The 16,228-nt window shown below is 43.2% G+C and overlaps 1 protein-coding gene across 1 annotated transcript; it reads left to right on the top strand.

The window, feature by feature from the left end:
• Positions 1-1,741: 1,741 nt before the first annotated feature.
• On the top strand, positions 1,742-15,514 carry LOC143735318 (uncharacterized). The gene is made up of 4 exons (XM_077225500.1): positions 1,742-1,987; positions 13,368-13,499; positions 13,798-13,935; positions 15,078-15,514. Exons 1-4 carry the CDS (start codon positions 1,903-1,905, stop codon positions 15,389-15,391), a joined length of 669 nt encoding a protein of 222 aa, XP_077081615.1. The 5' UTR covers positions 1,742-1,902; the 3' UTR covers positions 15,392-15,514.
• Positions 15,515-16,228: the final 714 nt, after the last annotated feature.

Genomic DNA, 16,228 nt, shown 5'->3' with positions numbered 1-16,228 from the left:
ATTGTTCCTGAATTACCCACAATTTCGGTATGTTTTTGATGGTGGGTAATGTTGGAATACATTTCAAGTGTTCTGGTAGAAAAGGCAGTTTGGGCAAATGATGTTTTACGGAAAGGGATACTACAATTGCCTTTTACCGCTGCTCGGGTGGTGGGTCTGGTACCACTTTTCTGTGTTGTTATTGTTTTGCAAAGAGGTGGGGGAACAGCGTTATTAGGCATTTGAAGACCAATTTAACAAAGTGCAGGGAGATAAAATTAGCAAAACTTAAAATCTTATATTTGCTTAGAATTTGCCAATGATGGTATACCTTTTTCTATTCTTTTCCAGGATTTTCAAGGCTCGGTTATAAAGACACTCTATAGACTTAACTGAGGACTGGTGAGCTTGGTGCCACGTGGTTAAGCCATACGATATGTGTGAGAAAATCATAGAATTTATAAAAATAAAAGCACAGTCAAGAGTCAAGTGGTTCCTTATCATCATAAAACAGCGCAAGTTGGCCTTATGGCTTTACTGAATTTCCAGCCACAGCTGGAACTAGGCTATTTTCCAGAAGAGATCTGATCTCTGTGCTCCTAGTCACATTCAAATCCAGACTCAAAACACATCTGTTTAGCTCCGCATTTACTGAATGAGCACTGTGCCACTGTACTGACACTGTACTTTATTTTTGCATCCTCCTTTTGACTCTAAACTGAACTCAAATGGCACTGAGAATTGGGTAAGAGACAAACATAAATTACTTAATTGGGGGAAAGATAAAACCATGCTGATGACCTGGATCTGTGGTGGAGTAGTGAGTTTGATGTCTAATTAAACTCGAGGTTCTGTGGGGTGCGGACTGGATAGATTCCATCCTAGAGCTTTCAAACAAATCTTTGGGGTGCAGACTGGTGGGGCAGTGAACCAGAGGTTACCCAGTCAGTCAGTCCTAGAGCTCACTCTGTCCAATTATAGGGGGAAATCCGGTCTATTGGAGACGTTCAATAGATTTCTTAGGCACGCCGAAAGAACACCACAGACACAGTGTAATCACCATGGGAAAATCTCAGAGTAAAACTGGAAGTTGTGAAAAACATGATAGCCTACACCGTTGTTTCGCCAGATCAAGTTTATCTGTGTATCATCTTTTTACTCTTTTAATTCATTTTATAGCTGTATCATATTTCCATAACTGTATTTTTCTTTTAATTCCTATAAGGGGAGACACGGCAGGCAAAAAAAAAACGAAAAAGAAAACGGTTTTTTTTCACAGGTCAATTTTGAGATTTTGGGCTATTAATCTTCAATAACGTGTCTTCTTTCAGACTTGTGGTGAAAAAAAGTCCAAAATACACATTTAGGTATTTATTTTACTACACTTTGTCTATTTGTGTCTGTAGATTTCTCCTAAATTCAACTAAAGTTGGCGTTCTAAATCAACATGCTGCTCCGCGATAGGTGTCTGCATCCTGTCATCACATAGGCTACTGTTGGAAAGCTCTCTCTCTCCTAAATGTTGTTGGATCCAAATATGGACATTTCCTTTTTTATCAGCAATCAATCGTGAAAGTAGCCCACTATGGGACATTAATAATCCTTGCCGTTTATATGGCAAACATACGGCCTGAACGCAGCGCTTCCCAACCCTAATCAAACTCACCTGAACTTACTAATCAAGGTCTTCAAAGCTACAGGTTGTGCGTTTCATCAGGGTCGTAGATGCCCTGCCCACACCCCCATTGGATCTTTAAAAGCGCTCTAAACCATTTTTTACAGCTATTTGTGTTGTTAGATTGAGCAGATGATTTAAGGCTGCAACACGCTTTTCATAGTTTCGTTTGCCTCGCCATCCCTCCTGACTCACTGTTTCAGCACATCTTCCAGGAGAGTTCATTGTGAGATTCTCAGGTCAAGAGGATGACAGTTCGAGCGTACTGCACCTTGAGTGCTGTTTTATTGTGTCTGTCTGCATGCTTGAGCACAACAGATGCCGAAGTCAAAGGTGAGAAGGTCTTTTAACTTTATTATGAAGCTCGAAGAAATGCACAAGTGCCGTAAAGGGGTCCTTGATTAGGATTTAACTATTTTTTTAAACTTTAGTTTGTGTTTAATGTTGCTGTTTGAGGATAACTGTAAACCCCGCCGCCGACTTGAGCTGCAATGAAGCTTTGACCGCCCTGTCAATAGGGTGGCTATTTCCATAACACCAAAAAGGAGGACACAGATATCCCAACCTGCAAGAAGCATTTCACGGCTATATATTTTGGTGATCGGTTTTGTAGACGCGGTGTTTACATGCGCTTCTTGAGGCACACACGCACATTTGCACACACACGCAAGGTCTCTCGCTCTCTCCCTCTACAAGGTTTGGAGCTCTTGATTCCGGGAGATTTTTATGGCGTTATTTTTTAGTCAAAAGTTATGAGCGTGTAAGACATGCTCACGAGCACATTATGTTATTTCACACGCGCAAAAATGAACCTTCAGCTGGCATGATAAAAGTACTCGCGCACAAATTCAACAACCGAGAGGTGTACAGGTAACTGCGAGCGAGCGCCTGGCATACTCTCATAGGTTAACTCTGCTTGTACAGTGGAATCCTGCTCGCGTGCAGCGGGCTTCTGCTCGCGGAGTGCTGTTTTGCTCGTGAAGTGGATTTCTGCTCGCTCAGCTGATTTCTGCTCCCTCGAGTCTACATGACTTTTGACAATTTGGGGGCGGAAACCAAGGAAGGCACTGACCCTCTTATGATTGGTCACTTTCATCGTAATCAGAACCACAGGGACATCCTTGTACCTTGATTGACAGCTCTCATTACAGGAAGCACGGAGTCAAAGTATCTGACGGAGTTTTTATTTATTTATTTATTTTATTGAAATATCAAGATTTACAGACAAACATGGCTGCATAACTTCCTTTTCTTTAGAATAGGATACAAGGAAAATATAGTCAGAGGGAGCAGCTCTTAATACAACAAGAATATAAATGTAGTCTTAGTACAAAAATAAGGATATTTGTAAGGAAAATAAACATTTAAATAATAAACGGTAAGGAATTATAATATAGCCTAACATAACATGACATAAGGGGAGAATTCAGTCTTTGTTCATCCATTTATCTCAGTTGGGAAGGGTATCATATATTTTTTGTGCTTTAGGACCTTTCAAAGTTTTTTAAGGATTTTATATACAGTTTAAATTCATTTAAAAATAAAAAAAAACTCCGATACTTTGACTCCGTGCTTCCTGTAATGAGAGCTGTCAATCAAGGTACAAGGATGTCCCTGTGGTTGTGATTACGATGAATGTGACCAATCATAAGTGGGTCAGTGCCTTCCTTGGTTTCCGCCCCCAAATTGTCAAAAGTCATGTAGACTCGAGGGAGCAGAAATCAGCTGAGCGAGCAGAAATCCACTTCGCGAGCAAAACAGCACTCCGCGAGCAGAAGCCCGCTGCACGCGAGCAGGATTCCACTGTACAAGCAGAGTTAACCTATGAGAGTATGCCAGGCGCTCGCTCGCAGCTTCCCATACACCTCTCGGTTGTTGAATTTGTGCTCGAGTACTTATATCATGCCAGCTGAAGGTTCATTTTTGCGCGTGTGAAATAACATAATGTGCTCGTGAGCATGTCTTACACGCTCGTAACTTTTGACTAAAAAATAACGCCATAGATTTTATCTAATTTATGGGCATCAGGGAGCCGCTGTCAATATGCAGGAGTTTTTAATTTTTTTTAAACAATTCAGCGCAACTCCAAAAAGGAGGACAAATGAGTGTCCGACTTGAGGCTGCGCCATGACGCCGGACAGGGGGCTTAAAATCCGGACTGTCCGGCCAAAATCCGGACGTATGGCCACCCTACCTGTTAAGGACGCTTGTCAAAAAGTGACGCTTTGGCCGCTCTGACGTAGCAGCATTCTGTGTTCGAGAGAAGAGGGTATGGGGTGAGAATTGTTGCATTATTCTTATTATTATGATCCACATATAAATGTAAAGAGATTCACAAAAATATATCATTGACAAATAAATGTAAAGAGTTTCACAAATTATAAAACTCACAAATAAATAAAATGAGATTTGCAAATAAAAAATATATTTACAAATGGTTATATTATGGATTAATATTATAACTATTATGTAGTAGTGTAATGTAGACGGACACAACTAAAAGAGGTTTGAGTTTTCCTTTGTTTAATTTGCACCCTGAATATGGGTTGGAGCTTTTAATTTTGAACTCTCAAAAGTGCACCAGATTGATGAATTTAACATTTAAAATGCACAATTTTCTTACAGGGGTGCATGCCCCCGAACCCCCTAGAAGGCCAGAGGACCACCCACCACAGATTTGACAAAAAACCCTATGCCAATGAAACTTATAGCTTTTTTGGGGATTAATCACTGTGGAGTATAGTTCAATTGTATTAATAAATGACAATTTTGTACTTATTTCATCTGTTAACTCTCACTCGTTCCTGCTCGCTTATAACATGGCATTAGTTGGAGGCATTCAGGGACCTGGATATTGGATAGGGGGCGCTGGCCCAAAAAAGGTTGAGAACCACTGATGTAAATGAAGGGCAAAGCTTTGCCTCTGCTAGCCTGCTAACATTACAGTATTGATGTAGTTTTTGCTTTTGTAAGATCTTGCTTTTGTTAGACTGTTCACTGCCCCTTAGGGAAATTATCCATGATTTTTTTTTTATCGATTACTGTTTGTATTACCATAGTTTTCCTAAAAAAATTATATTGTATTCGTAACTATAAGAAAATTACAAAAAAAACACCACTCTGAAACGTTCTTTGCAATCCATACTTGCAAAGTCCATACTTGAAATCCGTTCAGTAAAATCCTCTTGTTTGTTAATATTGTCAGGGTCTGAATCGGGCATCGTTAATATTTGCATATGATTAGAGCTTGTTATGAAAGGGCATGACATTTCCCGAACACCCGCTAAGCACTGCCAATCATAAAACACTGGGCCAGCTAACCAATCACAATACATTTCGGAAGGAGGTGCTTCATCGAAAACGACACATTCAACCAGACTGGGGCTAAAGAAGCTGTAATGTTAAATGTGAAATAATGTGTTTTTTGAACAATCAAGCATGAAAACACATTCTAGTCTTCGTATAAGGGCTTAAAGGTGTTTAAGGTAAAGGTTAAGCACTTAAAGGTAAGCACGCGTTTTTTAGGCCAAAACATTTTTTGTCACATACAGCAAACATCTCCTCATTATCCACTAGCTGCCTGTCCCCTGAACACACTGTAAAAAACGCGGTCTCTGCAGACACCCCAGGCTCCACAAATGGCAAAAAAAACTAAAAAAAACTGGGCTAACCCACACCACGAAACATAACAAACTGCTCCAGCCAATAACCGACAAGAAGGATTTGGAAGTGGGGTTTGGGGGGTTAGTGCGTGGATGAGGAGGAGGGTGGGTCTAGTTAGCCTCCGTTTAGTTTGACAATACTTTAAACGTCAACAAGAAGTGACGTCGCCCAACATCGTTTGGAGCACCTTTAATAGGACCCCTTTAAATATGAATTTTTATTTTTATTTTTTTATGTGTACAGGGGAGAGCAGGGCACAATGTAACGCGGGGCTAGTTGTAACACTTGTTTTAAATACTTCACACATGCTAGCACGAAAACTGTGTATTTACTAGTTGCCATATCAACACTATAAAGAGAAAAAAAATCACCAAATCAATAGACATGTATTAAACCATAGCGAAAGTACATTTCTTAAGTTAATTTTCATCTCTATTTTTTGTTTATTTAAAATTAGACGAATCTGATATTTTAATCTCCAATATGTTATTTAACAATTGATCTAGACTAGTTCTTTAATGCTTCGCTAACTAGCAGAAGACACTCGCAGGGTTTAAATCCCAGTTGTGCAGCAGGTGGGGCATGTCACACTGCGTTACAATGAGCCCCTATTAGAAATATGCTATTCTATACTTTTAAGAATTCTATTGAGAATACATGAGAAAAAGGTGAAACTGAGAGTCAATGTTCTACAAATTAATGTTTTGAACTGTTGTATGTTGCTGTTTCTGACAACAAGACAAACGTTGTTTCAGGAGAGGCTGAGGGCAGCAAAACGAAACACTGCTGATAAAAATACGGACGGTAAAAGAAATGGACACAGCGACCCCATTGATTTCAACGGATAAGACTGAAGCCCGATTATTGCACTTCCTGCCTGATGGCTGAGCGACCATAGACATAATAAATACATAGACGCCCTATTGGCCGCTTTGCTGAGGGCAACTTTCCCATACTTCTCATTATGGGAATTGAGAAAAATGCCTGCTTCGTGTGCTGCTTGGAGCTGTACATATTGCCACACAATTGAAAACAGGTCTCGGGGAATTACCTTTCACAAACAAGACTGAACATTTTTTCTGGTTGTATTTGGTCATTGTATAATTAGTAATAGTAACGTACACCACGTACAAACCACTGAAATCGGTTGATAGATGTGTAACAGACTTTGTTGGATCCTGTTATGATGTAGGCCTACTAATTCTGGATGTACTGGAGCTCGTTGTATATGTGTATGAAATTAATTTTTCCCCTCGGGGCTTGCCGTAGATAGGCATTGGTCATGCGCACTTGGTACTAGAGGGTCGCGGGGTTTTTGTTTTCTGAGAAGTAGTGATCTGAGGAGATGTATAATAAAGTGGAGAAGTGTTCAAACTGCTATCTTTAATTGTTTTCAATTGTATTTCTGAGTGTTAGGCGAACCCTGTATGGACGCTCGGTCACATTGGTGGCAGCGGTGTTGTTTTGATTTATTTGCGTTTACGTGGTCCAGTGTACGATGGGTGTTTAACTAGTTAGTTTACAGTGGAAAGTTTTTAGCTGAGTTAGCACGCGCGGGTTCAACGTCGACGCGGCCATCATGTGGTGTAAAGGCGATGATGATTTCTATTCGAGACGGGACCGTGACAAGATCAACAGACACGTGAAAATCGAGCTACCCCCGCCGTTCCCTGGTGACGAGAAGGAGAGCTTTCTGTGCTGGGCGCGGCAGTTCGAGGTCGCAGTCAGAGCACTCACAGAGGGGGATGGCCCTGCGTCGGTTAATTATGAGCTAGTGAGGATTCTGCCGACACGTTTAAGCAACGCGCCATTTCTTCTGTGGGACAGCCTTCCTAAAACTGTTCAGGCTGACTATACAGCTGTAAAGGAAAGACTTAAGGAGGCTTTCGGGCAGAGGCAGTTTATGGATCGCTTCAGAGCCAGTTTATCAGCCCACCCTCGTGCTCCGCGGGAAAGTTTGGAGGTGTATGCGGCGGAGATGAGCAGGTTAGTGGACGAGGCTTTTCCTGAATATGGCGACAAGGCCCAAAGAGAGGAAAATTTTCGTCGTTTTTTGGCTGGTTTGGATCCTGTGCTCATAGCTAAATGCCATGAACAGGGAGCAACAGATTTGGAGGAGGCCGTGATAATGGCAGGTCGGTGCGAAAATGCTCAAGAGAGAGACTCAATAAAGACTGATTACATGCCTGTTAATGCTGCCTATGGTAATAATGATGGTGGTGCAGTGGCTGCTGTTCACTCTGTGACTGATAATGGAGGACTATACAGAGCAGTGGATAGATTGACAGAAGAAATGAGAGATATGAGAATGGAACTGAGGCGCTTGGGTGATGAAAACCTAAGACTGAAATCCAGTGAGAGTCCTAGAGCAATGGATGAGTGGAATGGAGGCCGCTCTCAGTCGAGTGGAATGTGCCAGTGTGTCTGCGGGGGCCGTGGATGCCAGTCGTGTGTCTTTGACAGTGCATGGATGGGCCGTTCACCTGAGAGGAAATCATTCCAACATTTTGATGAGCGTACATCAGGTATGGATGTTCGTGGTTATAAAGACTCATACTCTGCTCAGTCCCCTGCGAGACGCAGCCCTAGCCCCGGTCTTCACAGATTGAACAGCTATGAGGATGACTCGAGAAAGCGGGGAGTGCGTTTCATGTCTCCTGGCGGAGTGGAGCGCCGCAATGGGCCGGGAAACGGACTTTAGCTGATGTTGCGGCCCAAACACCAGCTATGCTGCCTGTGGGCCCTTTAATGGACAATGTTGATGATGGTGACTCTATTTCAAGAGACATCAATGTGATTGTGGATCCTGGCCAGGAGCTGGTGTCGTATGTGAGAGGTGTAATTGAAGGTGTGGAGGTTTAGATGTTAGTGGACTCTGGTTCCAGTGTATCTCTCATGAGTAGCGATTTTCGTATGTCAATTCCAACACTTCGTAATCGGCCATTGAAAAAGGACTATGTGTCAGCCCTTGCTGTGAATGGACAAATGCTAGATACTCGGCACCATCACAATAACATTTCAGCTGGGAACTGAGTCGTGGCAGCATGCATTTCATGTGCTAAGAGAAACCACACAGACGGTGTTGCTGGCCTGGGACTTTTTGTTGAGGAACCATGCTTTACTGGATCTCGGCCGTGCTAAGCTACAACTGTGGGACATCTCAGTTCCTCTCCTTACCAGCAAAGATTTTGTTCCACTGTGCTGCAACGTGTCACTGGCAACCGCTATGAACTTACCACCCCTCAGTGAGTCAGTTGTGGCAGTTAAAGTGTGTACACCCAATGCAGTCCATTTGGTGAGTGACTTTGTTGGCTATCTGGAACCCAATGTGGCGGATTCTTCCGGTCTAGTGGTTGCTCACACAGTTGCCATGGTTCACAACGGACTGACAAAAGCTCGGATTTTGAATCCTACTGGACAGGACATTTCATTGAAACAGGGTATGCACCTGGCTGAGTTTTACACAGTTGATGACTCAGATGTTCAGCTGTTTCATGCTCCGGTTGATGTAGCTGCAGCAACCTTTTCCAGGGTTGTTTCTCCTGTGTCGTTGGATGAGTCACCTATTTCTGAATCTGAGAGAGCTGCAATTTCAGCATTGCTGTTGGAATACAATGACATCTTTACCTCCTCCATACGGAATTCCAGTAGGTGTACAATAGTAAAACATCGCATCAGAACTGGTGAGCAGACGCCTATCAAACAGCGTGCATATCGTGTATCCCCTGAAAAACGTGCTGAGACAGAGAAACACGTGGCTGGCCTGTTAGAAGATGGCGTCATTGAGGAGAGCTGTAGTCCCTGGGCGTCACCAGTTGTTCTGGTGAAAAATCAATGTGGTACATGGCGTTTTTGTGTAGACTACAGACGATTAAATAGTGCGACTATTAAAGACTCTCATCCTCTACCCCGTGTGGATGACACACTGGATGCGTTATCGGGCGCAGTATGGTTCAGCACGCTAGATTTCTCTAATGGTTACTGGCAGGTGGAAGTTGCTGAAGAGGACAGAGAAAAGACGGCCTTTACCACAGGACAGGGCCTCTATCAGTGGCGGTCCATGCCAATGGGCCTATCTAACGCCCCCGCCACATTTCAACGCTTAATGGAGCTTGTCCTCAGAGGGCTCCCGTGGCACATCTGCATGGGATATCTCGATGACATTTTAATTTGTAACACAGCTTTTGAAGAACACCTGTCTAGCCTGAAAGAGGTGTTTTCAGGAATACAATCTGCTGGTTTGAGACTAAATCCAGGCAAATGTCACCTTGCCAGAGATCAGGTGGTCTTTCTTGGCCATGTCGTTTCTCGAAAAGGTCTTCATCCTGATCCAAAGAACACAGAGAAAGTCTTGAACTGGCCAATTCCCTGTTCTCCTTCTGAGGTGAGAGCCTTTGTGGGACTGTGTTCCTATTACAGACGATTCGTCAAGGATTTTTCTAAACTTGCTGCTCCACTAAACCATCTCGTCGGGAAAAATGTGCCCGTTGTGTGGAATGCTGAGTGCGACAAATCGTTTAACCTTTTGAAAAGTGTGTTGTCATGCGGTCCTGTAGTCGTATTGCCTGACTTCAGTGTGCCTTTTAAAATCTACGCTGATTCATCCAACCTGGCCGTCGGTGCAGTTCTTGCCCAGGACAGAGATGGACTCGAACATGTGGTCGCATATGCCAGCCGGGCATTGAATTCCACACAAAGGCGTTGGTCCACCTTTGATCGTGAGTTGTGGGCTATCGTGTGGGCAGTTAGGGAATTCAAGCATTACATTGGACTTGCCTAATTTACCATTATCACAGACCATCGACCACTCTTGGCGCTTCGGCGTATGTTCATTGATGATCCAACAGGAAGAAGAGGGAGGTGGATTCTGGAGCTCGATCCATTGAATTGGGTCATTGTACACAAAGATGGGAAAAAACATCAGAATGCGGACGCGCTTTCTCGCTGCCCTGAGACACCTGGCCCTAGCGAGGCAGAGGCCAGTGTTAAAGAGGTACTGGAAGTGAATGTGGTGAGTTCTAGTCAAACAGATAACATTCCATGTTCCTCTGAAGTCACTGATTCGGCAGGAGATGTGACTGCTGTCAACTCGCATGACAATTCAGACTGCATGTCTTCCATGAATGTTTTGTCACACAGCTTATCAGACATTAGGTCAATGCAGCAAGCTGACCCTGATATTAAGACTGTTGAGCTGGGTGATGCAATCCGAAAGACCATCCAGGAGAAAACTACAAGAATCTTCTCAGTGCTTACGGAAGCTTTGGACTGAATTCAACCTTCTTTCCATAATTGATGGACTTATGCCGCTCAGTTTTTTGTCCCCTCACAAGTGGCCCTGTAGTCCAAATGGTTGTACCCTCTACTCTAATATCGGATATTCTTTTGCAGCTGCTTGGGGCCCCAGCTTCTGCCCATTCCTCTTCGGAGCGCGTGTGGGAACGGGCGAGACAATTTTGTTTGCTGTCCTTCTATGTACAGGGACATCAAAGCATGGTGTGAGCAGTGCAAGGCATGTAAGGCACGGCGCGGCCCGGTTCCAGCCCACTATGCACCTATGAGTGGGTCCCATTCAGTACGGCCATTTGAAAGAGTGGCTATGGACATCTTAGAGCTGCCAGTGACTTCGAAAGGAAACCGGTATGTGCTGGTTGTCGAGGATACTCCACCACATTTGTCAACCTGTATGCTTTGCTTAATCAGTCAGCACAGACAGTAGCACGTTGTCTGTTTGAGGACTATGTTCTGATTCATGGTGTTCCAGAATCTTTGCATTCAGATCAGGGTCGTTGGGTAGAGTCGGAGGTGGTTCAGAATCTGTCATCTGCAAGACACGCACCACTGCCTACCATCCGCAGTCGGACGGTATGGTTGAACGATCTTAGAGCTGCCAGTGACTTCGAAAGGAAACCGGTATGTGCTGGTTGTCGAGGACTACTTCACCACATTTGTCAACCTGTATGCTTTGCTTAATCAGTCAGCACAGGCAGTAGCACGTTGTCTGTTTGAGGACTATGTTCTGATTCATGGTGTTCCAGAATCTTTGCATTCAGATCAGGGTCGTCAGGTTGAGTCTGAGGTGGTTCAGAATCTCTGTCATCTGCTGGGCATTAAACAGACACGCACCACTGCCTACCATCCGTAGTCGGACGGTATGGTTGAACGATTTAATCAGACCCTGATTGATCAACTGGCTAAGACTCTTTTGACTTATGGAGGGGAATGGGACGATTATGTGAAGCATGTGGCTTTTGCTTACAACACAACGACTCACTCCAGTACTCGTTTCACACCTTACTACTTGACCCACGGTCGGGAAGCACGAGTCCCTGCTGATTTACTGTTACCCACCCATGCTCTTGTCTCTCAGATGTCAGCATCACATGCTGAGTTTGTTTCCAAATTGCTGTCAAACCTGAACTCTGCCTTAAGCAGTGCACGGATGCACGGTGAGGCAGCTCACGACCGTCAAACTGTACCATGATGTTGGATTGCGTCACTAGCCCTATGATGTAGGTGCCATGGTGTGGCTCCACAACCCAGTGGAGAGCCGCATGAAACTGGCACCCCATTGGAAGGGACCGTATAAAGTAGTGCAAGTCATGGATTCATGTGGGGAACAGGGACTGACTTACCGGATTGTAGATCCTTTTGACTCTGAGACGGCGCAGGTCGTGCATTACAATAGGGTGCGGCCTTACACATTGCCTGTTTCTCTTGGGTCACAGAACCAGACATTGTCCAATGTTCCGGACTCACAGCCTGAGTCTCTTTCCCTGGAGTCAGGAGTTTATAGTGGAAAGGAATGCGTTGCTCCCCAGAAATATCTGAGTGCTTTGTCTGATTCACCATGTTCAGTTACAGGGTCTGAACGGATCATGAGTAGGACTGGGAGAGTTCATAGACCTCCACGCCATTTGAAGAATTTTATTTTGTATTGAAGTAAGTGTATACCTATGTGTATGGGAGAGTGCAAGTTAGAATTTTTTCTATTGTAGAGCCTGTTGCAACTGTCGGAGAAAAAAAGATAACGATTGTGTTCTATTAATAGGCTTGTTGCAGTAACAATAATGTTATATGTACTCTGTTCTGTGTTCCATTGTACACGGCTGTTTATTGTTTATGACGGTTGATGTTCTTCTGAAACCTAAACGGGGATGTTTATTTTGTGAGGGGACTTCTGGGATTTCTGTTTCTCCAGAAATAAATAATGGACAAATGAAGTCTTTGGACACCTCAGATGTAAAGTTATTCGCTGTCAAAGTGACGCCAAAATGAATGGGAGTCAATGGAATGGTAACAGCAGGTGAAGTTCCGCTACAATGGCGGCTCCCGCGAGGCTTTAGTTTCCGGCTGATGGATTACCCATAGACATCATATAGAGATGTCTATGGGATTACCCCATAGGATTACCCCCTTGAAAAAAACAGCTCCGTCTGGCGCGTGCAATGATGACGCAGTGAGTAGTGACGATTCTCTCTGACCAATCAGCAGTCTGCAGTGTTTTCATGTCACATTTTAGTATAGCCTCAGCTTGCTCAGAACCTCGCCGGAGGTGATACGAAAAAAGTACCCAAAAGCAGGTACAGGTACAAATTTACAGTGTAAAACCAAACAAAGTCGAGTCGACCTGGTACCGTGTAGAGGAAGAGCACCATTAATGTGTGAAAAAAATAAATGGTTACTTTGAACCCTAAGTAGACTTAAACAAACTGAGAAAGTCAAAAAGCGTTACTTTGTGCACTGCTCTCCCCTACATTTATTTACAATAGTACATTTCTGAACATATAAACTGTCCCATGTCTCCTATATCAGCATTGGACATTTACACCCTAGTAGTGGGTTAGGTTGTAACATCATTCTGTCTATGAAACTAACTGATACATGCAGTTTAGTGTAATTAAATTATAATCCACTTGACTTGAAGTTGATAAATGTAAAAATTTTTACGTTTGAGATGTGTACCGCAAAACCTCTGACTTACAAATGCTGAAACTATTACACAACTCCCTGGTCTCCACTATTGATACTCTTGAATCCTCTTCTGTAGTGTCTGGTCAGTGTCCGGCAAAGCTTACGGTTGTGCCGTCCAGTCGAGAATGTACTTCTGATGGAGACTGTACTGTAGGACACAAATGCTGTCAATTTCCCTGTGGGACTGCATGTGTGCCACCTATTTTCAGTAAGTTTCAATTTACAATAGATGAACAAAAGAAACACTGAAAAAATTTTGTATAAACAAGTTGTCACTCAAATTGCTAGTAAATTTCACAAATAATAATAAAAAAAAACCCTGCAAGTAACACATTGAACTAAACATGACACTTTGAAGTAAAAAGACTGAACGGGGACTGAACACTTCCAAAACTACTAAAAATGATATATACATTTATATTTATTATTATTTTTATTTTTTTTACAGTGAATGAGAATTTCAACATTCAGTGATATGTCTTTTCTGTCATGTGTCTGTATAACAGCAAAACCAGGAGAATGTCCAAGCAAAATAACTGGAGTAGGAACGTGTGTGGAGTTCTGTGCCTATGACGGTGACTGTCCGAACAATGAGAAATGCTGCAGTAATGGATGTGGACATCAGTGTATGGCTCCAAATACAGGTATTTATTTTATATTTTTTACTTTTTTATAGTGCGTGAGGCAGCTTTCTCATGGTCTTTTCAGTTTTTTTTCAATTCAAATGTAGGCTACCTGAATTCTGCCCGCAGCACTGTTTAAAGCCCATGATGGCTTTACAAAATTAATAAAGACGAGTAATGCTTAAAATACAATTCGTTTACATGTGGTATTAACATGCGATCACCGTGATCCGGGTCATAAACCAATTAGGACACGGTGCATTTACTTCGGTCCACATAAAGTGGCTTCTGTATCTGGATAACAGATCGGATCTCGCATTCCCACGTCCCAAAAAAAGGATTACTCTGGTGCAAAGTCGACCTGAAGTGGTGGGTTTTCTTTTTAAAATAGTTTTTTTGGGGGGGGGGGGGGGGAGAGAATGTTATGTCTGAAAACGTTCAGTATTGTGTCCTGTTGGACTGTTATAAATTGTGAGTGACAGGTTACTGTGCCTTTAAGGCTTACAGCATGGATTTACCGCAAAAGGTGGAAAATGTGAGGTTTGCGGTAGTCGAGTAAACGCAACACGAACGAAGCTACATGGTGTGGTTGAGTCCTACACAAACACAACAAGGACATTTTACAAATCTCGCAAAATGAGGACGAAGAGGCTGCAAGTACTAATAATGTGGATGGATGCCGTAATGGAAACCGTACAGAGCAACGTATGGGTCTGAGAACATTGCCAGCTGTGGTGGGAAAATATGCGTTTTTTACAGAAAATGAATGGTTCTGCACCTTTGACTATCGCAAAACCACACAGCTCTCAGTTCCGGAGAGAGTGGGACATAAAGACAGTGGGCGGGATTTTGTGTGACGTCCACCTGTGAATGCAGACACGATGGTTGGATTGCGTTTACATTACACTGAGATCCGATCACAATGCGTCCTCCACTACCTCCGCACCTGGACATGCTGATCGGATAGCATTCCGATCAGAAGCGCTTTTACGCTTGTCTTTTCAGTGTGTATATGGACAACATCCAGATACAGGTCGCATGTTAATGCCAAGTGTAGACTCAGGTAAAACTTGCTATTCCTGCATTGAGTGTTTTGTGCTGTATGTCTTAGACTGAATGCTGTTAAATGGACTGACTAAAGTTGACCATCTTTATCCATGCAGTAAAGCCTGGGGCTGAACCGCCGAAGCCTGCGCCGAAGCCTGCGCCGAAGCCTGCCGTTGAACCACTGAAGCCTGCGCCTAAACCTGCACCAAAGCCTGCGGCTGAACCACCGAAGCCTGCCGGCCGAGCCTGCTACGAAGCCTGCCGCCAAATCATCGAAGCCTGCATCGAAACCTGCCACGAAACCTCCAGACGCTGCCGTTATACCACCAGAGCCTGTGCCAAAGCCTGCCGCCAAACTAACAAACCCTGTTTCAAAGCCTGCCGCCGTTCCCCAAAGCCTCCATTGTTTGCTGAAAACGGTCATGATTGACATGAAACGTATCCATAGATTCAGAGTTCCTCCCTAACACATACTAAAGTACTTTTACAGATCAAATCAGTGCTTTATTCGTATGGGCTGTTTGTCACCAAATAAATCTTTTCTTTTTGTGAATTGTCTTTCTACTTTATTTTTCTCACTCATGAAAAACGGCTAAATTTGCTTGATTGAAGAGTTGCGTTCGGAACTGCATTTTCCCCTACTATATAGTAGGAGAAAACTGTACATGACAGAGTAGCATGTTTTGAAACCTTAGTATTCTTTAAACCGTAGAGAAATCCTTGGTTGACCTTACTCTACTGTGTCCACCCAGATAAACTGACGAGTTGTTGAAGGTGTAGAGACTTTAGACTATGGTTGGGAATTGTATGAAATTTTCCGGTTCCGCCAAATGATTCTGGTTTCCATTTAATAAAAATGATTAACTAACAAAAATGGTAGTAAGGGAAAAATGCTTTTTTGTTTTTCTTATACTTGTCAAATTAGTTTAAAGCTAATATATTTTATTTTTTAATTTTATTTTTTGCTGCTTGGGGTCGCTAACCTCTTACAATAACAAAGGCGTAGGTTAATGACGCATCATTTTTGGGGCAGACCTGACCTGTTCAAAAGATGCTATTCATTCCTCCTGGGATGGTGCTGTTCTTCTCTCTAGTAATATGGCACATACTCTTAGAGCTCAAACATGACAATCAGGGGCTCAGGTCAGGAAGCAGACAGACTTGCTAAACCGACCGTCTGCTAGCTGTCTCACGTCACTGAGGACCGATAAATCCCATCACATAGAGACTTTCACCTAGATATCATCATACAGAGACTGTGTCTGCT

Source organism: Siphateles boraxobius, unplaced genomic scaffold, assembly GCF_051911475.1.
Source record: "Siphateles boraxobius isolate OS27281-9 unplaced genomic scaffold, OSU_SipBor_1 1, whole genome shotgun sequence".
NCBI lineage: Eukaryota > Metazoa > Chordata > Actinopteri > Cypriniformes > Leuciscidae > Siphateles > Siphateles boraxobius.
The sequence above is the reverse complement of the archived record's forward strand: the minus strand, read 5'-3'. Positions and strand labels throughout refer to the sequence as shown.

Bases quoted from the DNA above. Each gene is read 5' to 3' on its own strand.
- LOC143735318 (XM_077225500.1), top strand. From the start codon at position 1,903: ATGACAGTTCGAGCGTACTGCACCTTGAGTGCTGTTTTATTGTGTCTG. The intron at 13,500-13,797 runs GTAAGTTTCAAT...TCTGTATAACAG, and splicing joins ATGTGTGCCACCTATTTTCA to CAAAACCAGGAGAATGTCCA. The intron at 13,936-15,077 runs GTATTTATTTTA...TTATCCATGCAG, and splicing joins GTGTATGGCTCCAAATACAG to TAAAGCCTGGGGCTGAACCG.